At 39.8% G+C, this 26,043-nt stretch overlaps 1 protein-coding gene and 4 gene segments (V, D, J or C); all 5 read left to right on the forward strand.

The window, feature by feature from the left end:
• The window catches only part of LOC108414177, a 512,138-nt gene that overhangs the window by 216,918 nt on the left and 269,177 nt on the right, over positions 1–26,043 (forward strand).
• LOC108436641 (immunoglobulin gamma-1 heavy chain-like) overlaps positions 1–26,043 on the forward strand; it is a 395,990-nt gene that overhangs the window by 91,876 nt on the left and 278,071 nt on the right. For 2 of the 3 annotated variants that reach the window (XM_037544751.1, XM_037544752.1), the window contains exons 1-2: positions 24,970–25,085; positions 25,179–25,479. The exons of the other annotated variant lie outside the window; for it this stretch is intronic. In XM_037544751.1, coding sequence (XP_037400648.1) covers positions 25,046–25,085; positions 25,179–25,479 — 341 coding nt within the window. In that variant the 5' untranslated portion in view covers positions 24,970–25,045. Of the gene's footprint in view, positions 1–24,969; positions 25,086–25,178; positions 25,480–26,043 lie in introns of those variants that run through there. 3 annotated transcript variants of the gene reach the window in all.
• LOC108417721 lies at positions 13,960–14,902 on the forward strand. The segment is given in 2 exon segments: positions 13,960–14,052; positions 14,155–14,902. Coding segments are annotated over 2 exon segments (414 nt in total).
• On the forward strand, positions 15,155–16,289 carry LOC108417827. The segment is given in 2 exon segments: positions 15,155–15,469; positions 15,558–16,289. Coding segments are annotated over 2 exon segments (372 nt in total).
• LOC119265123 lies at positions 16,740–17,891 on the forward strand. The segment is given in 2 exon segments: positions 16,740–17,303; positions 17,405–17,891. Coding segments are annotated over 2 exon segments (456 nt in total).

Consider the following 26,043-nt stretch of genomic DNA (forward strand, 5'->3'; position numbering starts at 1 on the left):
TTCAGGGCATCTCCAACAAACAGATGAAATAGCAATGTTTATTTATCTTCCAGTAGGGGGCGCCCTTCATTCAAAAAAAGCAGACCTGCCTGTTGTTCTCCTAAAGCCAGAGCAGTGGAGTCTCACATCACTGAGCTGTTATGCAAACTCTTCATCAAACTCCTCCATATGTAGAGTGAATGAAGGACAGGTTGTAGAGGATCTCCAGGTTTCTGGTGTCTCTGATCAGCTCCAGCTCCACAAACACCATGTTCATCACGTCTTTAGTGCTGCTGCTGATGGCAGGATGTGAGTCTGTTATCTCTCTCAGTGAGGAACCGTATTAATGAAGTAAACCGACTATCCACATTTAACCTGCTGTGTCTTTGTGTCTCTGTTTAGGTGTCCACTCTCAGGTTGTCCTCACACAGTCTGAGAGGCCAGTAACAGTGGCTCCAGGTGGATCCCACAAACTGACCTGTGCCTGCAGTGGATTTGATTTGAGCAGCTACACGATGCACTGGATCAGACAGGCTCCTGGAAAAGGACTGGAATGGATTATTTACTATTATTCTGAAAGTAGCAAAAGCTCAGCCCAGTCAGTTCAGGGCAGATTCACAGCATCCAAGGACAGCTCTAATCTCTACCTGCACATGAGTCAACTGAAGCCTGAAGACACTGCAGTGTATTACTGTGCTACAGGCTCACTGTGGTGGAACTCATACAGACAGCTGCACAAAAACTAGAGCAGACGATAAAAGGGGGGGTGGGGTGGGGGGGGGGTGGTGGGGGTTCTCTGTAACAGCTTAATAAAGTTATTTATTTTTCCAGTTTTGATTAGAAGTGTTATGCATGCTTGCTGAACATATAAATACATCTTTAAATACAATCTTTAAAGTGTCTTTGCACAGCACTGTGTCATGCCTTATGGTCAGGATGTAAATTGCACAAATGAAATATTATTTACTACTACAGATATTCACTATTGGAGAACCTGGTGTCTTTCCAATGGGACTGGGATCCACGGAAAGACATTTCAGCAGTACTGTCTCTGAACACTGGGGGGAGATCACTGAGCTCAACCTTTACTCATGCACAATATAGTAGTGGATGATAGTTTTACTGAACTCACTCTATTGATCAAAGAGTGTTGTGCATTACAGGCTCCAATTAAATATCAGACCATTTATCACCTAATATATTACATTACGCTCCAGAACTGAAGTAGTGAACTATCAGCCCATCAAAAGGTTTCATTATGGGGTTTAGTATTGCTCAGTAAAGTGAACGTTGTAGTTTTTCTTTGTTAGATGTTATAAGTGCGGAGATCCGAGCTGACCAGTCTTCTGCTGAGGTGAAGAAGCCAGTTTCTTCAGGACACTGCTGTTCATCACTGCACTGGACAATAAGAAGAGCCATTCCGTATTATGCATTGGTTTCTCTTTTGTAGGCTTTAAGTAGAATTAATCTGCAGCTCTGTAAAAAGAGACTTTGCTTTTCAGTAATGTGCCACTTTTATTTCTGTCCATTTTAAAACGGGGCTCTCTTTGAAAACATAAAATCAATTCATTGTGTTGATTATGCAGTGTTTTTATTTATTTATTCATTTATTTTTACTTCTTTGAGATATAAAACACCTTTTTTGTTTACTAAGTTATTATAAACATTCATTAAAATTATTATTGTTGCTTTGCTTTGTAAGAAAAAAAGCAAACTCATTATATACTCTTAAAACTGCAAAATAGCTTAATAACTCTAGATTTTTCTACTTTGTTCCAGTCAAATTTTCAGTCGTCATGCGTCTCATAAAACTTCTCAGCTTTGCGGTAGTGGAGTAGACTCTATAACCATAAACTAAACTGTGCCTGGGGGCAAAATACACTTGCATCCCCTTCTAGGCAGGTTCACTACAGCTCTGGTTGTTTTAAACTGCCCTAACAATGGATGTGGGAATTTGGAAGTTGGAGCTATTTTTATTATCATATATAATATATATAATTTATTTTTCTTCACTTCCCTGCTTATAGATTTAAGACAATAAATACAGGTGTATTTCCCTGAAATGAGGGCTGAGAAGGGGTGGAGGTGGATATGTGTGAGTGAGCCATTTAAATATTCAGAAAAGTCCATTATCAATTTCATTTCATGTATAGCTGTACACGTTGAAGATGTTCTGAGAAGAAGCATGTTTGGGAAAACATGGTGGAATTACTGTATATAGTGTAAATACAGCATTGCTGCTTTTATTCATTGACATCATGCAGTGAAGTGCCTCCTAGCATGCACTGCCTTAAACGATGAAATGACCCTCGACTGTGTCTTAAATAGGTTTGGCCTTCATGGGTCATCAGACAAGCAAATACAAGCTCCCTCCCTGAATCTCTCTATATTTAGAAGAAGAGACACTCTCGATTAAGCTGTGGAGAACAGAGAAGATCCCACAGGTCCAATTACAACAGCAACCATGTTCTCTACATCTCTACTGCTCCTGCTGGCAGCTGCATCCTGTCAGTTACTCAGTAAAGTGCTAAAATGTTATTTAAATTATGTTTATGTCCAAAATTATATGTCTAATAATTTTGTATTTTTGATCTACAGGTGTTCACTGTTATGAACTGACTCAGCCTGGTTCCATGGTGGTCCGTCCAGGCCAGAGTCTGACCATCGACTGTAAGGTTTCATATTCAGTTACAAGCTATACTACAGCTTGGATCCGACAGCCTGCAGGAAAAGCTCTGGAGTGGATTGGAAATATCTATAGTGATGGGAGCACAGCTTACAGCGATAAACTGAAAAGCAAGTTCAGCATCTCCAGAGACACTGGAACCAAAACAATAACATTACGAGGACAGAATCTGCAGACTGAAGACACAGCTGTGTATTACTGTGCGAGACGCACAGTGACACTAACTAATGAACACGGCTTACAAAAACCCAGGGACAAAACTTGAATGACAGCTTTGAACTTTTCTGTTGAGTAACTTGTCACTTTAATCATTTTTGCATGTAAAATCCAAAGCATGTTTGAATTATAGAATTACAGAAACAAATACAGAGAGTTTAATTAAACTAAAATCTACCACCCTGCAGAGTTTAGATCCAGCCCTAATCTAACACACCTGATCCAGGATAATCAAGGCCTTCAGGAGCCTTCAGGATCTCCAGCACTAGGATTGAGCACCCCTGTCCTATAATTTCATTTATATCCCAGTAGGGGGCACCGACTGTCTAATGCTGAATTTACTGATGTCATTGACCTGTTATGAAAATTTCATATCAAATCTCTTCTCTACATACAATAAAGTTTAGCAATTGGGTTTTTGAAGATATATCAACATTACAGCGTATTACAGTAGTTTAAACTATACTGGCCAGTGGGTTCGAACCTTTAAGTAAATCTAATCACCATAATATGAAGCAATTTTGGACTCAGTACTCATCATTTGGATAGAAGGCAGCCATAAGAACAGGGACAAGGGATAAGCATGGTTGGAGGTGGATATCAGGTTGAGTAAGCAACTGTTTATTACCCACACTGCTCTGAATATTCAGAACTGAAGCAAATGTATGAATGTTATATCAATTATATCATTATCAGAATTGTTTCATATGCAAGATGTTTTGAGGCAATTTCTATGACCGTGTTGTGGAATATGCTGGAATTGGTATTTCTAATCTTGGTAACCACCTATGAATCCTCTAGTAACTGTAAGAGTGACCACATAGTTATACCCTAACAAACACCTAGCAATTCCCTAGCCACCAGCTGGAATACTATAGCATCCAAAGACAGCCACAGTGAAGCAGCTGATGGAGCAACTGTGCTAAAATGAATTCTGCATTGGTTTTGCTTTTCTTGAACAAACAGACCATTTCTGTTTCATTACTGTTTAAAAAATGAACTTTTTTTGGAAAAGATGAATTCAATTTTTATGAGTCACAATGTTCTGGTTGTTTTGTTTGATATTGTTTTTTGCTCTTTGAGTTACAGTGTAGTCAAATAATCCAAATGACTGTTTTTGCTTTAATATAAAGCCACAGTATCAACATCCTTCATGAAAGACCTACAAAATAAAGTTTCTACAGATTTCTACGTTGTCCAATTTCATCATTACTCCTTCTTTCTATTTTAAAACAGAAAAAGGAAATATTTGCTCTCAGAAAGCTTTGTTTTCTCATCTGACTGATCATCTTGTACAAGTCAATGTTTCAGCAGCGTCTAATGAACTCCAGGTATTTACATTTATGTTTAGATAATAAAAGGCTTTGTTGTGACTCTGTAACCATCCTCACTGTATGTGGGGTAAAGTCCACTTGCATCTTCTCCTCCAGGCAGGTTCACTACAGCTCTGGTTGTTTTAACCTGCGCTAATGATGGATGTGGGAGTTTTCAGAGGTGTGACTCTTTTTAAAGTCGTAAAGTTGTAGATTTGAAATGCTTGACTCTTTTATCTCGTTACATTCATAATGAGATTTCTGAACAGGCTTTATAGAAAGTATTAGAGAAATGGCTTCATTACTACAGATACGGTTCACAACCGTAGAACAACTGTGGCATTTCAGTAGTACTGGGATCCACAGCTGCAAAACAGCGATAAAACAGTAAAACAGAGTGAAAGACATTTCAGCAGTGCTGTCTCTGAACACTAGGGTTCAACCTTGAACTCACTGAGCTCAACCTTTATTCATGCAAAGCATAGCAGTGGACGATAGTGTTACTGAACTAACTCTATTGGTCAAAGAGTGTTTATTTACATTTATATCTGCATTTTAGGCACCACATAAAAATCAGCTGGTTACTCACCTGGTGCTCATACTGCAGAAGTGAATTAGTAAACAGCCATCAAAGAGCTTCATCATGGGGTTTAGTGTTGCTCAGTACTGCATCCTTATACTGATACTAACACAAGGTATGTTAGACTTCTAAAACATGTATATGAGAGTATGTTTTAATACACTTTGAGTTGTTTTGAAGTGTGAAATGTTTTATTTTTTCAGATATTATAAGTGCTGAGATCCGACTTGACCAGTCTTCTGCTGAGGTGGAGAAACCTGGAGAAGCTGTGAAGATCTCCTGTAAAATTAGTGGGTACAGCATGACAAGCATCTACCTGCACTGGATAAGACAGAAACCAGGACAAGCTCTGGAATGGATTGGGAGGATGGACACTGGCTCAAATTCAGCAACATATGCAGATTCAGTGAAAGACCACTTCACAATGACTGAGGACGTTTCCACAAGTACGCAGTTCTAAGAGGCCAAGAGTCTGAGAGCAGAGGACACTGCTGTTTATTACTGCGCTCGATATCCACAGTGATGGATCTGATGGAGCAGCTGTACTAAAACCACACACACTTACTGACTAAACTGACTGAAAGATCTTCTCTTCTCATAAATGTTCACTGTTCACGCAACAAAATGGAAAGTCCATAAAAAGGTCTTCTTGCCCCACAGTCAATGCAAGAATTAACTGTGCTGAGATCAAATTTCGTCTCCCAAGTTACTCTACATGCACTTTTGAGGTTTCTGGTAATGCCAACACCTGATGATGGCTCAGTCTAGATCAGATCAGGCTCCAGGGAAAGGTCTGGAGTAGATCATTTGGAGTGGAGGATCTCTACCCACACAAGCAAACTACCCAAACTCACCTCAGCTGCCTCACACCTTTCATTCACATCTGCGTGTAAAATTGCTAATATTGATATTCCTGAGGAGACCTCGCAGAACATCACACCTACTACCACCATCTCAAAGGACGTGTAGCTGTCAGGAAGCTGTTGCTGAGAAGCAGCTGGGATGGGGAGTAAAGATTAAAGAACGTATGAGTCTAAATCTGTAACAGAAGACAGTTTGTGCACCACTGAAGCAATGAAACACTCTTCACACCATGTCAAGCATAGTGGAGGATCAGTGTGGGTTTGTGGATGTTTAACTACATCTGGAGTTGGTGATTTGTTTCTGATTAAAGGCATGAGCGCTGATGAGTACAAATAAAATTATAATACATCAGTCAATGCATGTCCTCTGGAAAACAGTTGTTTGAGCCCATTTATACTACAGCAAGATAAAGACCCCAAGCAGGCTGATGAGAATATGCAGATGGACTTGTTCATTACTTGAATTATGAGAAGCAAAAAGGCAAACCAACTCTCTACTGAACTTTGGAGGTGTGGAGAAATATCCCTGCAGATTTTTTCAGAAAACTGAAAGGAAGTTTGACTTTGTTACAGTACTTGGTACAGTACAGTACCATATGATCATGTATATTACAGATATTCAACATTACAGTCAGATTTGAATCCATTGACACTGCTTGAATGTAATGTTTACATCATGTCCAACAAACTGACTAAAACTGAATCTGAGTGAAGCTGTGAAATGAATTCCTTGATGTTTTATTTATATTCCTGAAAAGGACCGGCCGTTTTTGGTCCGTTCATGAAGAGGAACCAGAGAGTGGATTACCTGTCCTGTGGAAAGCCTCAGTTGCAGCGGGAGCGCTCGGTGCAGGAAGACAGAACGACTCTCTTAATCAATCAAAGAGTTTATTAAGTCTTCTGCACAAAGAAAGAAGGGCACTCCTTCTTTTATACAAACACGTCCTGCCCTGTTGCGTACAAGCAAACAGGGTGGACCCAAATAAGTTGCCTAACAGTCATGAAATGCTAAGCTGACACTCACGGACCACCGGAACTGCCCAAAGGAGGGGGGCTTCTGCTCTGTGTACGATAATCTTACCTACAAAAGGGAACAAATGGTTCTGGACAGAATGTTGTCCTGATAAGAGGAGCAAGTTGTTTGTGCAAAACTGCCAAGGACAGTAGCTATGCATGCTGCAAAGTCTGCTTAGAGCAGAGTTAGAGCAGAGTTAACCCTTTCAATTCCAGTAGGGGGAGCCCTTCATTCAAAGACCAAACCTGTCTACTGCTCTCCTATTGGTCTCCCATCACTGAGCTGTTATGCAAACTCTTCATCAAACTCCTCTATATGTAGAGTGAATGAAGGACAGGTTGTAGAGGATCTCCAGGTTTCTGGTGTGTCTGATCAGCTCCAGCTCCACAAACACCATGTTCCTCACGTCTTTACTGCTGCTGCTGATGGCAGGATGTGAGTCTGTTATCTCTCTCAGTGAGGAACCGTATTAATGCAGTATACCGACTATCCACGTTTAACCTGCTGTTTCTCTGGTTCTCTGTTTAGGTGTCCAGTCTCAGGTTGTCCTCACACAGTCTGAGAGGCCAGTAACAGTGACTCCAGGTGGATCCCACAAACTGACCTGTGCCTGCAGTGGATTCAATGTGGGGGGCACTAACATGTATTGGATCCGACAGGCTCCTGGAAAAGGACTGGAATGGATTATTTACTATTATTCTGATAGTGACAAAAGCTCAGCCCAGTCGGTTCAGGGCAGATTCACAGCATCCAAGGACAGCTCTAATCTCTACCTGCACATGAGTCAACTGAAGCCTGAAGACACTGCAGTGTATTACTGTGCTAGAGACTCACTGTGGTGGAACTCATACAGACAGCTGTACAAAAACTAGAGTGCAGCATAAACGGAGTGGGGGGTGGGGTGAACTCTGTAACAGCTTACTAAAGAAGATTATAGACTACATAATATGTTTATGTAGGGTCGACACATCCTCTCACCTTTTATTTGTCCCCATGACCTGTCCATGCTCCACCCTGTTGTGTTGAAGTCAAACACCACTAGTGAGTCCTAGTCAAGACCAAGACCTGGACACATTGAGTCTGAGTCAATACCACGACTTTGTGGAAGCTGAGTCAGAGACGAGACTGAGACCAGCTTAAGTTTTTTTTCTGTTTAATTTCATTTTAATTCTTTTATACAAAATGCTTGGGCATACACCAAATCAGCGGTTCAGTTGTAACCGATTTTGGAGCGTATGGAGGAATATGAAGTGGTGTGCATATCAGAATATTGCTTCTACTTCAATACAATATAATACCAGAGCTGGAATTGCAGATTTTGTGGGGCAACAATATAAATAGATGTTTTCTTAAAAGACGACGTGTTTTTATCTGCATTATATGACAAACAGACCTACAGTGGTGATTCAAAATGACACAGAATAAAATCTCGTTCCATTACTTTACATAGATACAGAGTAACGCAAGACGTTATTAGAAAGAAGAATAGAATGTAAAACCATTTGTCTCTGCGAAATTAGACCTCTGCATTTAACCCATCTGTGCAGTGAAACACCCACATACATGCACACTAGGGGGCAGTGGGCAGCCCTATCCATGGCACCCAGGGAACAATTGGGGGTTAGGTGCCTTGCTCAAGGGCACTACAGTGATGGACCATCAGCCAAGGGGATTGAACCAGCAACCGTCCGGTCACAGGGCTGGTTCTCTAACCTCCAGCCCATGACTGACCCCCCTAGCAGCTTAAATTTCAAGGGGTCATTAACACCTTTTCCTAGACTGACTCTTTGAACCATTCATAGGTAAAACACTGCATTGATGCTGGAAATAATTGTGTGTAGCACTAGTTTATTGTGTGTCCAAGTGATGTGGTTCAGCAACGTTGGAGTTTTTAAACTTGCTGACCACTTACCTACTTTATTAGACACTTCCGGCAGGCATGGACTGGAGGTTGGGGAACCAGCCCTGTGACTAGAAGGTTGCTGGTTCGATTCCCTGAGCCTACAGTACATGAATGAAGTGCCTTTGAGCAAGACACCTGATCCCCAACTGCTCCCCGGGCGCTGCAGATAGGGCTGCCCACTGCTCCGGGCAGGTGCGCTCACTGCCCGTGAGAGTGTGTGTTTGTGGTGTTTCACTGCGCGGATGGGTTTAATGCGGAGGTGAAACTTCCACATTGTGGGACTAAGGGTCACTAAATCTTAATCTTGTTGAGATTGCCCAGTGTGCATGGGTACAGTTACAGAATGTAGCTTAGTTTGCTAAATCAGTTAATAGCTACTAATCTTTAACTCATAGATTGTTAATTATTGTTAATAATTACACTGTTGTTGCTTATGTACTAATAAATATCAATAATTGAAGTAGAAATAACTTTATGAATAAATTTGCAATTATTATGAAACATTAAGGTTAAATGATTTATAATACGTTTTTGATAATTGAGTCACTGCAAGTTCATAAGACAAATGATGGTTTGAAATGTTAGGACTGATGAGGATAATTAATAAACAGTTATTGAAAAATGATTATGAATTTTGTGTTATAATTGCATGCATCCTTTTTGTGGCTATAAATATGAAATACATACATAATTCTTTATGTATTTTTATTTCACTGATTAATTGGTTAGTTATTTAAATAATGGCAGAACTATATAATTATCTAATAGTTTGTTAATGATGATAAATAATAATGATGAAGTTAATATTTGTAAGTGACTGTTATTATAAAGTGTCACCCAGTGCATTTAGCGACATTTATTATTCAGGTTCTACTGCTCACTTCACATTGCTTAGAATATAAACATGTGAAATATCAAATCTCTTCAGAATCACATCAATACTCTGAAAAACTTCATAGTTCATCCAGGAAACACCTCTGAATGTTCCTCCTTAATCATCTGAAATGAGCAGTATGTAAATCTCCAGTCCAGCTCCACTGCAGGTCAGACACTGCCACAATGTGTATATAATACAGACCCACACTCATACGTCCTCTAACAAAGCACATGATCTCAGATACTTTCAGAGCAATGATGAGCTGGACTTCTCTGCTGCTGCTGGCCTTCTTACCATGTAAGTGGACTTTAGTCTCATTTATACACTGTAGACTTCAGTTTAAGATGAAATGATGTGTGTTTAATGGCCTCTGTGACCCGTTTCCTTCTCGCAGATGTTCATGGAATCAGTCTGAGCTCGTCTCCTGCTCAGTTGAAGCCTCCTGGAGAATCGGTGAGGTTGTCCTGTGAGGTTTCTGGCTATCGTCTCTCTGACTACGGTACATGCTGGATCAGACAGCCTCCAGGGAAAGCCATGGAGTGGATCGGGATCATTTGGGGTGGTGGATCTATAGACAATGGAGCTTCCTTTAAGAGTCGCTTCAAGATTTCCAGAGACACAAGCAGTAACGTGCTGTTCTTAGACATCAGCAGCCTGGAGTCTGGAGACACGGCTGTTTATTACTGTGCAAAGACGGCCACAGCAGTGCAGCTCAGTGGGAGCTCTGTACAAAAATCCATCAACATCTGTGTTAGGAAGAGACAAGTTTCATTGAAGTTGGATGAGCAGACAAAGCAATGAACCATGACCCTTCACAGCTATTCTAAGTGTTATTCACTACTGAAAGTATCCAGTAGGGTGCCCACCTCTCCCAGAAATCAAGCCAGTTTAATCCTTCTAATCTATTTCTAATTATCTCAATGCAGCATCATTCTGCTAAATATCTAATGTCACCCTTGGTACAACCTGTATCAAAAAATTGAGAATGGAGAATACAGAGAATGTAATCTTAGACCTCGCCTAAATGCAGAACCTGTCCAGATCCTCCAGGTTTCTAGATCGTCTTATGGACTCTCCTATCCAGCTCACCCCAAGGTTCTCAATGAGGTTTAGGTCAGGACAATGGGATGGCCATGTTCTGGTGGTCCCTAACAGTTGTTAGGTGGACTTGAACTTGTGTTTTGGGTCATTGTCCTGCTGGAAGATCTACACCCAGTTTTAGCTTTGGGCAGATTTCTTTAAAAAATCTGTGGTACTTTCGGGAGTCCATGCTACTAATCTGTGCAAGTTGCCAACCAAAGCTTCTAGTTATGCAAAAAGGCCTAGTTTGCTGACATTGAGATGGTATCTACTTGCAATTTTGGAGCCTCCCTAACAGTCCAAGTGCTTGGGAGCAAGCTATACTTCCATCTACGTTCAGGCAGGTTCACTACAGCTCCAGTTGTTCTAACTGCTGTAATGATGTAGGTCGGATTTTCAGAGGTAGATTATTTTGATTGTGATTATCTAATCCATTCAGGTCTACAAAGTGTAATCCCTTTTCTTCTGTGTGTTTTCTAATAATTTTTGTGTTGATGAATGACTAAGGAAATGTAAATATTCAGAGCAGAGTGGTTAATAGAAATGAACTAAACATATAAATATGTTCCCCTGAACAGTCATTATCAATTTCATTTCATATATTGTTTCACACTTTGAAGATGCTTTGAGAAGATTTCTCAGATACGGTGTTGGAGGACATGCTGCCTGCATTAGGATAAGGATATGAAAGCATGTACATTGTATTTTTATTAATGAAAGAGTTGCTGAATGTATTTGTTGAAAAATGCAGAGAAGTGGTTCTAAACATGCTCTCTCTACTTTGTGTGTTAAATAGCTTTGCCTCTCCTGAATCACTAGATAAGCAATAATCCACCCCCCCACCACCACATTCTTCTCTCTATATAGAAGAAGAGACAGAGAAGATCCAACTTACATTTATGGCATTTTGCTGACGCTCTTATCCAGAGCGACTTACAGTTTGATCATTTTACACAGGTAGGCCAAGGTAGTGTTGGGAGTCTTGCCCAAGGACCCTTATTGGTATAGTGTAGGGTGCTTGCCCTGGTCAGGGATTGATCCCCAGTCTACAGCGTAGAAGGCAGAGGTGTTAACCACTTCAACACCAACCATGTTCTCTACATCTTTACTGCTCCTGCTGGCAGCTGCATCCTGTGAGTTACTCAGTGAAGAACATAGTTCACTCAGTCAGAATGTTATTTCAATTCTGTTCATGTCCAAGATGATCTACAGGTGTTCACTGTGAGGAACTGACTCAGCCTGGTTCCATGGTGGTCCGTCCAGATCAGAGTCTGACCATCAACTGCAAGGTTTCATATTCAGTTACATGCTATGCTACAGGCTTTCATCGACAGCCTGCAGGAAAAGGTCTGGAGTACATAGGATATATCTGTACTGATGGGAGTAAACATTACAGTAATAAACTAAACTGGAGAATAGAGAATATATTATTTTAAAAAATCTGTTAATTTATTATTTTACAGCAAAAGATTTGTTTCATGTCTGCATGGTAACATTACCATTTAAGATATTATTATTATTATTATTATTATTATTATTATTATTATTATTATTATTAGAGACAATCATTTTACCTATTAAATCCCTAGGATAATAGTGTATATCACTGTTGTTGGGAGAAAACCTTGTATCTCCAAAATGGTAACTTTACAAGAGAGGGAAAAAACCCACTTTACTTTTAACGTAAGTCAATGGAACCAGACGTATTTCTAAGTCATTTTCAGCCATTTCTTTTGGCCAATTCTTCATGAAATTCACACATAATGTAAAAGGAAAAAGGCATTTTCAGAGTTTGGCAAAAACTGAAAACACAAATGGAGCTACAAGGATTTTGTTCCCCCTGACAACAGTGATATAATTTCTTGAAACTTGAAATTCCAATTAAAGTATAACATTTTTGATGAGACTGACATATCTCTTACTTTCCTGCTTTTTAAGGAGATTCTTTAATAAATTTGGCCGTTGTTAGGCCAAAATATATCCTTTGCATCTCCTATTTGCTTTTTATTTTGTTTTCTTTTGTTATTACTTTATTAGACACATTCAACTTGTTGAGCTTGTACAGTGTGTATGGGTACAGTTAGAGAATGTAACTCATTTGTAGCTGCACAGTGTGTCATTCACTTTTTATGTACTCTTTATATAAGATTCTGTATAATAGTATCAATACTAATGATGTCCTGTTTGATTTATTATATTTTATGTATTTTAAGTACCTATATTATGTTTTGACTCCACTGCTTTTGAATTATAGATGAGAAACATTGGGAGTGAAAAACATTTAACCATCATTGCCTATGAATACCAATCAAACATCCAACAACTTCCAGGTGTTTAGATTTTTGATTAGACACAATAAAAGGCTTGCCTTACACATAGTTTGTCTGCTTTGATGTAGTAGCAAATTTGCTTGGAGGCAACACACACTTGAATCCTCTTCTAGGCAGGTTTACTACAGCTCTGGTTGTTCCCAACTGACCCAATGATGGATGTGAGAACTTTCAGAGGTGTAGTTATTTTTCATCGTCATTATCAGATTTATACAAGTCAGCATGTTCCTATAATTCTCCTCATGCTAACGAATGAAATAAAATTTGGCCTCCTTGTCACCTCATATTTATACCCCAGTGAAACTGGGAACCACAAATGATGGTTTAAGAGTTCCTGAACACGCACATGTTTCAGCTACAGAGATGTGCAGAAGGTTTATTTATGCACCAGTAGGAGTGTCTACTCACTGAGGCACTTAATACCTTTACTGAATTTCTTCTCATCGTTGACTTATTATGGACATTTTTCATTAAATCTCTTTCTCTACTTATAGATAGTTGCAATAGAGAGAGGTGTACTTCACTGGAATGAGGGATGGGAAGGGCTGCAGGCGGATATACGTGAGTAAGCTGTTTAAGTATTCACAGCAGTGTGGTTATCAAACCTGAAGTTAACATACATATTAATGTGTATTAATGATCAATTTCATTTCATATGGATGAACAGTTCGTGTTTTGAGAAGATTCTCTGACACTCATTATATACCCCAGTTCCAAAAAAAGTTGGGACAATGTCCAAAATGTCCAAACATTTTTGAGATGTGTTGCTGCTTTTCAAGAAATGGTCAAATGTCTTGCTTTCAACGTCTGATATGTGTTCTATGTTCCATTGTGACTAAATGGTGGGTCTATGCGATTTACACATCACTGCATTTACTTTTATGTACATTTATTCACATTTTACATAACGTCCCAAGTTTCCTGAATCGGGGTTATACTTTAAATGAAAAGATTGCTTTTATTTTTTGAAAATGAAGACAGAATCAGTTCTTAACATGCACTACATGAAGCCACAGCCCTTGACTGTGTCTTAAATAGGTTTGGCCTTCATGAGTCATTAGATAAGCAAATACAAGCTCCCTCCCTGCGTCTCTCTATATTTAGAAGAGAACATATTTAGCTGTGGAGAGCAGAGAAGATCCCACAGGTCCAACTTCAACACCAACCATGTTCTCTACATCTCTACTGCTCCTGCTGGCAGCTGCATCCTGTGAGTTACTCAGTAAATAACACATTTCACTCAGTCAGAGCACAATTTATATTAGGTTTATGTCCAAGATGAAACATCTACTAACTCTGTTTTGATCTACAGGTGTTCATTGTGTTGAACTGACTCAGCCTGGTTCCATGGTGGTCCGTCCAGGCCAGAGTCTGACCATCGATTGCAAGGTTTCATATTCAGTTACCAGTTATTGGTCAGCTTGGATCCGACAGCCTGCAGGAAAAGCTCTGGAGTGGATTGGATATATCAGTAGCGGTGGGGGCACAGGTTACAGTGATAAACTGAAAAGCAAGTTCAGCATCTCCAGAGACACTGGAACCAACACAATAACATTACGAGGACAGAATCTGCAGACTGAAGACACAGCTGTGTATTACTGTGCGAGATACACAGTGACACTAACTAATGAACACGGCTTACAAAAACCCAGAGCCGACTCTCAAGTATTTTTAAATGAATGAGTTTCTTAGCTTGTGCCGTTTTTAGTAATATTTTTGCATGTAAAATCAATGTACTGTTAATATAAAAAAATATAATGAAAAAAATGATAGTAAATAAAAATAAACATGAAAAACATTGAAGATTTAGACTATATAGTTTATAGTTTCATGAAAGTTGGGGACAGGATCAACTGCCAACATCAAAATTAAGTTCATATATTAATAATTAGCTCTCTATGAATTTGGGGACAATGAGTGAAAACACACCCTCTAATGTCCTTTTACTATAAAGCTAAATCATATCCATGCTTGAGTTTATCATTTACTGGATGATGATGATGATGATACATCCATTATATTTCCAAAAGTTTTCACTCACCCATCCAGATCATTGAATTCAGCTGTTCCAGTCACTTCCATGGTCACAGGTGTATAAAGCCGAGCCCCCAGGCCTGCAGACTGCTTCTACAGACATTAGTGAAAGAATGGGTCGCTCTCAGGAGCTCAGTGAATTCCAGCGTGGTGCCGTGATCGGAGGCCACCTGTGCAGCAAGTCCAGTCGTGAAGTTTCCTCACTGCTAAATATTCCACAGTCCACTGTCAGTGGGATTATAACAAAGGGTGTTGGGGGGGGGTGGTCAGCTGAAAAACAGTGGGAGTGAAAGACATTTCAGCAGTACTGTCTCTGAACACTAGGGGGGGCTCAACCTTCATTCATGCAAAATATAGCAGTGGATGATCGTTTTACTGAACTAACTCTATTGGTTAAAGACTGCTTATGTAAATTTACATGTGGCTTCTAGGCTCCACATAAAAATCAACTCATCTAGTGCTCATATGACTTCCAGCCCCAGAAGTGAAATAAGAAAAGAAAGAAAAGAAAAAAAACTGTCGGCTATCAAAGAGTTTCATTATGGGGTTTAGTGTTGCTCAGTACTCCATTCTTATACTGATACTAACACAGGGTATGTTAGACTTTTACAAATATTGTCATGTAAGAATGAGCTTCAAAACGTTCTGGATTGTTCTTGAGTGTTTTGTTCTATTTTTTAGATACCGTTCATGCTCAGATCCGACTTGACCAGTCTTCTGCTGAGGTGAAGAAACCTGGAGAAGCTGTGAAGATCTCCTGTAAAATTAGTGGGTACAGCATGACGAGCTACAACATTCACTGGCTAAGACAGAAACCAGGACAAGCTCTGGAATGGATTGGGAGGATGAGCACTGGCTCAAATTCAGCAACATATGCAGACTCAGTAAAAGACCACTTCACAATGACTGAGGACGTTTCCCCAAGTACGCAGTTCTTAGAGGCCAAGAGTCTGAGAGCAGAGGACACTGCTGTTTATTACTGTGCTCGATATCCACAGTGATGGATCTGATGGAGCAGCTGTACTAAAACCACACACACTTACTGACTAAACTGACTTAAAGATCTTCTCTATTTCTCAAATGTCACCAGACACAATGAATTATACTACAACCAGTGGAAAACAGCTTTGACTACACAATGTTTTAAATTTTTAAGCTAATGTTTGGGAAAGAAAGTGGATTAAAAATGGTTTTAGAATAACATTAGTGGACGATAAGAAGGCCAGTACATTATCATGCATTGGTTTCTCTTTAGTCGGCTTTGTGTCCAATGTCTGCTGTTCTAATGGACCTCTTCTATTTCATTACTGCTTACAAACTGGACTATGTTTGAGTAGATGAGTTCAATTCATTGTATATTGTCATGTTTGTACACCAATCAGGCCTAACATTATGACCACCCCCTTGTTTCTATGCTCATTGTCCATCTTTATCAGCTCCACTTACTGTATAGCTGCACTTTGTAGTTCTACAGTTACAGACTGTAGTCCATCTGTTTCTCTGATACTCTGTTACCCTGTTCTTCAGTGGTCAGGACCCCCATGGACCCCCAGAGAGCAGGTACTATTTGGGTGGTGGATCATTCTCAGCACTGCAGTAACGCTGGCGTGGTGGTGGTGTGTTGGTGTGTGTTGTGCTGGTTTGAATGGATCAGACACAGCAGCGCTGCTGGAGTTTTTAAACACTGTGTCCACTCACTGTCCACTCTATTAGACACTCCCACCTTGTCAGTCCACCTTGTAGATGTAAAGTCAGAGATGACAGCTCATCTGCTGCTGCACAGTGTGTTGGTCATCCTCTAGTCCTTCTTCAGTGGTCACAGGACGCTGGTGGCTGGATATTTATGGTTGGTGGACTGTTCTCAGTCCAGCAATGACACTAAGTTTTTAAACACCTATTTTATTTAAACATTTTAAATGACATTTTAGAGACTCTATAACCATAAACCCTAAACTGTATTGGGGCAAAACACACTTGCGTCCTCCTATAGGCAGGTTCACTACAGCTCTGGTTGTTTTAAACTAACCTAACTTTTGCTGATTGTTTATTTAATTTCTGATGGTCAACCCAATTTCTGTGTTCTGTAACTGTCCCCATGTTGATGAATGAAGGGAATTTGGCCTCTGTGCTCCCTCATATTCATCTCGCAGTGAAACAGGAAATCACAGACGGCTTTCAGACAGTTCCTGAATTCTGTACATTGTGTTGCTTTTATTTGTTGAATTAAACCACTGCCCACTACTCTGTCTTAAATAGGTTTGGCCTTCATGGGTCAGTAGATAAGCAAATACAAGCTGCCTCCCTGCATCTCTCTGTATTTAGAAGACACTCTCTAAGCAGTAGAGAACAGAGAAGATCCTACAGGTCCAACTTCAACACCAGCCATGTTCTCTACATCTCTGCTGCTCCTGCTGGCAGCTGCATCCTGTGAGTTACTCAGTAAAGAACATAGATCACTCAGTCAGAGCGCAATTGTATGTTTATGTACAAGGTGACACATTTAGTAACTTTGTGGTTTTGATCTACAGGTGTTCACTGTGAAGAACTGACTCAGCCTGGTTCCATGGTGGTCCGTCCAGGCCAGAGTCTGACCATCGACTGCAAGGTTTCATATTCAGTTACAAGCTATTATTCAGCTTGGATCCGACAGCCTGCAGGAAAAGCTCTGGAGTGGATTGGATATATGTATAGTGATGGGAGCACAGCTTACAGTGATAAACTGAAGAGCAAGTTCAGCTTCTCCAGAGACACTGGAACCAACACAATAACATTACGAGGACAGAACCTGCAGACTGAAGACACAGCTGTGTATTACTGTGCGAGACACACAGTGACACTAACTAATGAACACGGCTTACAAAAACCCAGAGCCGACACTCAGCTAAACTTGAAAGGGTCATTAAATAGTCGCTTGTGTCATATTTGTCTTTTTTGCATGTAAAACACAAGGTGCTGTTAATATATACAAAAAAGTGGTGTTTTAAAATATAAAATCAATAAACAAAGTGTTTCTCATTTCATGAAAGTTAAAGCAATTTGATTGACACAATCTTTTGCTAACATTAAGTTAAAATTCCTAGATGAGCAGTTATCTCTATATGAAGTGGGGAAAACGAGGGACATGCCTTAATGTCCTTACACTGTAAAGGTAAATCTTATGTATGCTTGAGTATCATGTACAGAATGATGATGCATAAAGCTTTTCAGTGTCATGGGAAATAAACTCAAAGAACAGACCATTTTATTTTTAATGCATGCAAAATTAGAATCCTTAAAAAGGGCTTCTTGCCCCATTACCAAGAAAGGGTTCAACCCCCACGTTACCCTGCATGTTGTACTGTGAGGTTTCCAGCAATGATGGCACAGCCTAGATCAGAGACCAGGGACCAGGAACCAGGGACCAGGGAAAGATCAGGTGTGCTTCATTTGGAGTGGAGGATCTATAGACGTTCTTCAAAGACCCTTATCTTGCATTTCACTTGCTGTCCTAAGTTTGGCCTTGAAAAATCCAAAAACATTTTCTCTGTGGAATTTTGTTTATTTCATTTCTAGCTGAAGCAGCTATTAAGTAGAACTGATTTTATCGTTTATTCATTATTTGTTTTTATTAGCAGGAAAACAAATATTTAACATTAAATAAACAACGATCAACTCTAAGTATGATATCAAATCTTTCAGCATTTAATTTGTCCACTCTTACTGTTTGTGCACCTACAGCCACTTTAACTCTTCCATCATTCCGGTCTTAAAACCAGCCAGTTACAGCGGCTTCCACCCGACAGAAGCTGCTCCCAAAGATCTCACTGACATTGTTCTCCTTAACAGAAACACTAACAGTTACACAAGTTATACTGTCCAGCTCACTTTAGCTGCCTCATAAATGTCTTACCAGGTGCACTTACTGTGACTAAAGTTCATATTTCTGAGGACACTAAAGGACAATAAGACATTTAATATTACAGGAAGATCTGAATCCATTGTCACTGACTGAATGAATGTTCAGGGCATCTCCAACAAACAGATGAAATAGCAATGTTTATTTATCTTCCAGTAGGGGGCGCCCTTCATTCAAAAAAAGCAGACCTGCCTGTTGTTCTCCTAAAGCCAGAGCAGTGGAGTCTCACATCACTGAGCTGTTATGCAAACTCTTCATCAAACTCCTCTATATGTAGAGTGAATGAAGGACAGGTTGTAGAGGATCTCCAGGTTTCTGGTGTCTCTGATCAGCTCCAGCTCCACAAACACCATGTTCCTCAGGTCTTTACTGCTGCTGCTGATGGCAGGATGTGAGTCTGTTATCTCTCTCAGTGAGGAACCGTATTAATGAAGTAAACTGACTATCCACGTTTAACCTGCTGTTTCTCTGGTTCTCTGTTTAGGTGTCCAGTCTCAGATTGTCCTCACACAGTCTGAGAGGTCAGTAACAGTGACTCCAGGTGGATCAAAGAAACTGACCTGTGCCTGCAGTGGATTTACTTTGAGCAGCTCCAGGATGCACTGGATCAGACAGGCTCCTGGAAAAGGACTGGAATGGATCATGCACTACTACACTGATAGTGACAAAGGCTCATCTCAGTCAGTTCAGGGCAGATTCACAGCATCCAAGGACAGCTCTAATCTCTACCTGCACATGAGTCAACTGAAGCCTGAAGACACTGCAGTGTATTACTGTGCTACAGGCTCACTGTGGTGGAACTCATACAGACAGCTGCACAAAAACTAGAGCAGAAGATAAAAGGGGGGGGGGGGGGGTGGGGGGTGGGGGGTGGGGGTTCTCTGTAACAGCTTCATAAAGTTATTTATTTTTCCAGTTTTGATTAGAAGTGTTATGCATGCTTGCTGAACATATAAATACATCTTTAAATACAATCTTTAAAGTGCCATTGCACAGCACTGTGTCATGCCTTATGGTCAGGATGTAAATTGCACAAATGAAATATTATTTACTACTACAGATATTCACTATTGGAGAACCTGGTGGCTTTCCAATGGGACTGGGATCCACGGAAAGACATTTCAGCAGTACTGTCTCTGAACACTGGGGGGAGATCACTGAGCTCAACCTTTACTCATGCACAATATAGTAGTGGATGATAGTTTTACTGAACTCACTCTATTGATCAAAGAGGGTTGTGCATTACAGGCTCCAATTAAATATCAGACCATTTATCACCTAATATATTACATTACGCTCCAGAACTGAAGTAGTGAACTATCAGCCCATCAAAAGGTTTCAGTATGGGGTTTAGTATTGCTCAGTAAAGTGAACGTTGTAGTTTTTCTTTGTTAGATGTTATAAGTGCGGAGATCCGAGCTGACCAGTCTTCTGCTGAGGTGAAGAAGCCAGTTTCTTCAGGACACTGCTGTTCATCACTGCGCTGGACAATAAGAAGAGCCATTCCGTATTATGCATTGGTTTCTCTTTTGTAGGCTTTAAATAGAATTAATCTGCAGCTCTGTAAAAAGAGACTTTGCTTTTCAGTAATGTGCCACTTTTATTTCTGTCCATTTTAAAACGGGGCTCTCTTTGAAAACATAAAATCAATTCATTGTGTTGATTATGCAGTGTTTTTATTTATTTATTTATTTATTTATTTTTACTTCTTTGAGATATAAAACACCTTTTTTGTTTACTAAGTTATTATAAACATTCATTAAAATTATTATTGTTGCTTTGCTTTGTAAGAAAAAAAGCAAACTCATTATATACTCTTAAAACTGCACAATAGCTTAATAACTCTAGATTTTTCTACTTTGTTCCAGTCAAATTTTCAGTCGTCTTGCGTCTCATACAACTTCTCAGCTTTGCGGTAGTGGAGTCGACTCTATAACCATAAACTAAACTGTGTCTGGGGGCAAAATACACTTGCATCCCCTTCTAGGCAGGTTCACTACAGCTCTGGTTGTTTTAAACTGCCCTAACAATGGATGTGGGAATTTGGAAGTTGGAGCTATTTTTATTATCATATATAATATATATATATTTTATTCTTCACTTCCCTGCTTATAGATTTAAGACAATAAATACAGGTGTATTTCCCTGAAATGAGGGCTGAGAAGGGGTGGAGGTGGATATGTGTGAGTGAGCCATTTAAATATTCAGAAAAGTCCATTATCAATTTCATTTCATGTATAGCTGTACACGTTGAAGATGTTCTGAGAAGAAGCATGTTTGGGAAAACATGGTGGAATTACTGTATATAGTGTAAATACAGCATTGCTGCTTTTATTCATTGACATCATGCAGTGAAGTGCCTCCTAGCATGCACTGCCTTAAACGATGAAATGACCCTCGACTGTGTCTTAAATAGGTTTGGCCTTCATGGGTCATCAGACAAGCAAATACAAGCTCCCTCCCTGAATCTCTCTATATTTAGAAGAAGAGACACTCTCGATTAAGCTGTGGAGAACAGAGAAGATCCCACAGGTCCAACTACAAACGCAACCATGTTCTCTACATCTCTACTGCTCCTGCTGGCAGCTGCATCCTGTGAATTACTAAAAGTGCTAAAATGTTATTTAAATTATGTTTATGTCCAAAATTAGATGTCTAATAATTTTGTATTTTTGATCTACAGGTGTTCACTGTTTTGAACTGACTCAGCCTGGTTCCATGGTGGTCCGTCCAGGCCAGAGTCTGACCATCGACTGTAAGGTTTCATATTCAGTAAGAAGTGATGCTACATCTTGGATCCGTCAGCCTGCAGGAAAAGCTCTGGAGTGGGTTGGATATATCAGTTGGGATTCATCAGGGAGCACAGCTTACAGTGATAAACTGAAGAGCAAGTTCAGCATCTCCAGAGACACTGGAACCAACACAATAACATTACGAGGACAGAATCTGCAGACTGAAGACACAGCTGTGTATTACTGTGCAAAAGGCTCACAGTGACACTAACTAATGAACACGGCTTACAAAAACCCAGGGACAAAACTTGAATACCAGCTTTGAACTTTTCTGTTGAGTAACTTGTCACTTTAATCATTTTTGCATGTAAAATCCAAAGCATGTTTGAATTATACAAACAAATACAGAGAGTTTAATTAAACTAAAATCTACCACCCTGCAGAGTTTAGACCCAGCCCTAATCTAACACACCTGATCCAGGATAATCAAGGCCTTCAGGAGCCTTCAGGATCTCCAGCACTAGGATTGAGCACCCCTGTCCTATAATTTCATTTATATCCCAGTAGGGGGCACCGACTCTCTAATGCTGAATTTACTGATGTCATTGACCTGTTATGAAAATTTCATATCAAATCTCTTCTCTACATACAATAAAGTTTAGCAATTGGGTTTTTGAAGATATATCAACATTACAGCGTATTACAGTAGTTTAAACTATACTGGCCAGTGGGTTCAAACCTTTAAGTAAATCTAATCACCATAATATGAAGCAATGTTGGACTCAGTACTCATCATTTGGATAGAAGGCAGCCATAAGAACAGGGACAAGGGATAAGCATGGTTGGAGGTGGATATCAGGTTGAGTAAGCAACTGTTTATTACCCACACTGCTCTGAATATTCAGAACTGAAGCAAATGTATGAATGTTATATCAATTATATCAATATCAGAATTATTTCATATGCAAGATGTTTTGAGGCAATTTCTATGACCGTGTTGTGGAATATGCTGGAATTAGTATTTCTAATCTTGGTAACCACCTATGAATCCTCTAGTAACTGTAAGAGTGACCACATAGTTATACCCTAACAAACACCTAGCAATTCCCTAGCCACCAGCTGGAATACTATAGCATCCAAAGACAGCCACAGTGAAGCAGCTGATGGAGCAACTGTGCTAAAATGAATTCTGCATTGGTTTTGCTTTTCTTGAACAAACAGACCATTTCTGTTTCATTACTGTTTAAAAAATGAACTTTTTTTGGAAAAGATGAATTCAATTTTTATGAGTCACAATGTTGTGGTTGTTTTGTTTGATATTGTTTTTTGCTCTTTGAGTTACAGTGTAGTCAAATAATCCAAATCACTGTTTTTGCTTTAATATAAAGCCACAGTATCAACATCCTTCATGAAAGACCTACAAAATAAAGTTTCTACAGATTTCTACGTTGTCCAATTTCATCATTACTCCTTCTTTCTATTTTAAAACAGAAAAAGGAAATATTTGCTCTCAGAAAGCTTTGTTTTCTCATCTGACTGATCATCTAGTACAAGTCAATGTTTCAGCAGCGTCTAATGAACTCCAGGTATTTACATTTATGTTTAGATAATAAAAGGCTTTGTTGTGACTCTGTAACCATCCTCACTGTATGTGGGGTAAAGTCCACTTGCATCTTCTCCTCCAGGCAGGTTCACTACAGCTCTGGTTGTTTTAACCTGCGCTAATGATGGATGTGGGAGTTTTCAGAGGTGTGACTCTTTTTAAAGTCGTAAAGTTTATGTACAAGGTGACACATTTAGTAACTTTGTGGTTTTGATCTACAGGTGTTCACTGTGAAGAACTGACTCAGCCTGGTTCCATGGTGGTCCGTCCAGGCCAGAGTCTGACCATCGACTGCAAGGTTTCATATTCAGTTACAAGCTATTATTCAGCTTGGATCCGACAGCCTGCAGGAAAAGCTCTGGAGTGGATTGGATATATGTATAGTGATGGGAGCACAGCTTACAGTGATAAACTGAAGAGCAAGTTCAGCTTCTCCAGAGACACTGGAACCAACACAATAACATTACGAGGACAGAACCTGCAGACTGAAGACACAGCTGTGTATTACTGTGCGAGACACACAGTGACACTAACTAATGAACACGGCTTACAAAAACCCAGAGCCGACACTCAGCTAAACTTGAAAGGGTCATTAAATAGTCGCTTGTGTCATATTTGTCTTTTTTGCATGTAAAACACAAGGTGCTGTTAATATATACAAAAAAGTGGTGTTTTAAAATATAAAATCAATAAACAAAGTGTTTCTCATTTCATGAAAGTTAAAGCAATTTGATTGACACAATCTTTTGCTAACATTAAGTTAAAATTCCTAGATGAGCAGTTATCTCTATATGAAGTGGGGAAAACGAGGGACATGCCTTAATGTCCTTACACTGTAAAGGTAAATCTTATGTATGCTTGAGTATCATGTACAGAATGATGATGCATAAAGCTTTTCAGTGTCATGGGAAATAAACTCAAAGAACAGACCATTTTATTTTTAATGCATGCAAAATTAGAATCCTTAAAAAGGGCTTCTTGCCCCATTACCAAGAAAGGGTTCAACCCCCACGTTACCCTGCATGTTGTACTGTGAGGTTTCCAGCAATGATGGCACAGCCTAGATCAGAGACCAGGGACCAGGAACCAGGGACCAGGGAAAGATCAGGTGTGCTTCATTTGGAGTGGAGGATCTATAGACGTTCTTCAAAGACCCTTATCTTGCATTTCACTTGCTGTCCTAAGTTTGGCCTTGAAAAATCCAAAAACATTTTCTCTGTGGAATTTTGTTTATTTCATTTCTAGCTGAAGCAGCTATTAAGTAGAACTGATTTTATCGTTTATTCATTATTTGTTTTTATTAGCAGGAAAACAAATATTTAACATTAAATAAACAACGATCAACTCTAAGTATGATATCAAATCTTTCAGCATTTAATTTGTCCACTCTTACTGTTTGTGCACCTACAGCCACTTTAACTCTTCCATCATTCCGGTCTTAAAACCAGCCAGTTACAGCGGCTTCCACCCGACAGAAGCTGCTCCCAAAGATCTCACTGACATTGTTCTCCTTAACAGAAACACTAACAGTTACACAAGTTATACTGTCCAGCTCACTTTAGCTGCCTCATAAATGTCTTACCAGGTGCACTTACTGTGACTAAAGTTCATATTTCTGAGGACACTAAAGGACAATAAGACATTTAATATTACAGGAAGATCTGAATCCATTGTCACTGACTGAATGAATGTTCAGGGCATCTCCAACAAACAGATGAAATAGCAATGTTTATTTATCTTCCAGTAGGGGGCGCCCTTCATTCAAAAAAAGCAGACCTGCCTGTTGTTCTCCTAAAGCCAGAGCAGTGGAGTCTCACATCACTGAGCTGTTATGCAAACTCTTCATCAAACTCCTCTATATGTAGAGTGAATGAAGGACAGGTTGTAGAGGATCTCCAGGTTTCTGGTGTCTCTGATCAGCTCCAGCTCCACAAACACCATGTTCCTCAGGTCTTTACTGCTGCTGCTGATGGCAGGATGTGAGTCTGTTATCTCTCTCAGTGAGGAACCGTATTAATGAAGTAAACTGACTATCCACGTTTAACCTGCTGTTTCTCTGGTTCTCTGTTTAGGTGTCCAGTCTCAGATTGTCCTCACACAGTCTGAGAGGTCAGTAACAGTGACTCCAGGTGGATCAAAGAAACTGACCTGTGCCTGCAGTGGATTTACTTTGAGCAGCTCCAGGATGCACTGGATCAGACAGGCTCCTGGAAAAGGACTGGAATGGATCATGCACTACTACACTGATAGTGACAAAGGCTCATCTCAGTCAGTTCAGGGCAGATTCACAGCATCCAAGGACAGCTCTAATCTCTACCTGCACATGAGTCAACTGAAGCCTGAAGACACTGCAGTGTATTACTGTGCTACAGGCTCACTGTGGTGGAACTCATACAGACAGCTGCACAAAAACTAGAGCAGAAGATAAAAGGGGGGGGGGGGGGTGGGGGGTGGGGGGTGGGGGTTCTCTGTAACAGCTTCATAAAGTTATTTATTTTTCCAGTTTTGATTAGAAGTGTTATGCATGCTTGCTGAACATATAAATACATCTTTAAATACAATCTTTAAAGTGCCATTGCACAGCACTGTGTCATGCCTTATGGTCAGGATGTAAATTGCACAAATGAAATATTATTTACTACTACAGATATTCACTATTGGAGAACCTGGTGGCTTTCCAATGGGACTGGGATCCACGGAAAGACATTTCAGCAGTACTGTCTCTGAACACTGGGGGGAGATCACTGAGCTCAACCTTTACTCATGCACAATATAGTAGTGGATGATAGTTTTACTGAACTCACTCTATTGATCAAAGAGGGTTGTGCATTACAGGCTCCAATTAAATATCAGACCATTTATCACCTAATATATTACATTACGCTCCAGAACTGAAGTAGTGAACTATCAGCCCATCAAAAGGTTTCATTATGGGGT

Source organism: Pygocentrus nattereri, chromosome 14 (genome assembly GCF_015220715.1).
Source record: "Pygocentrus nattereri isolate fPygNat1 chromosome 14, fPygNat1.pri, whole genome shotgun sequence".
Classification (NCBI taxonomy): domain Eukaryota; kingdom Metazoa; phylum Chordata; class Actinopteri; order Characiformes; family Serrasalmidae; genus Pygocentrus; species Pygocentrus nattereri.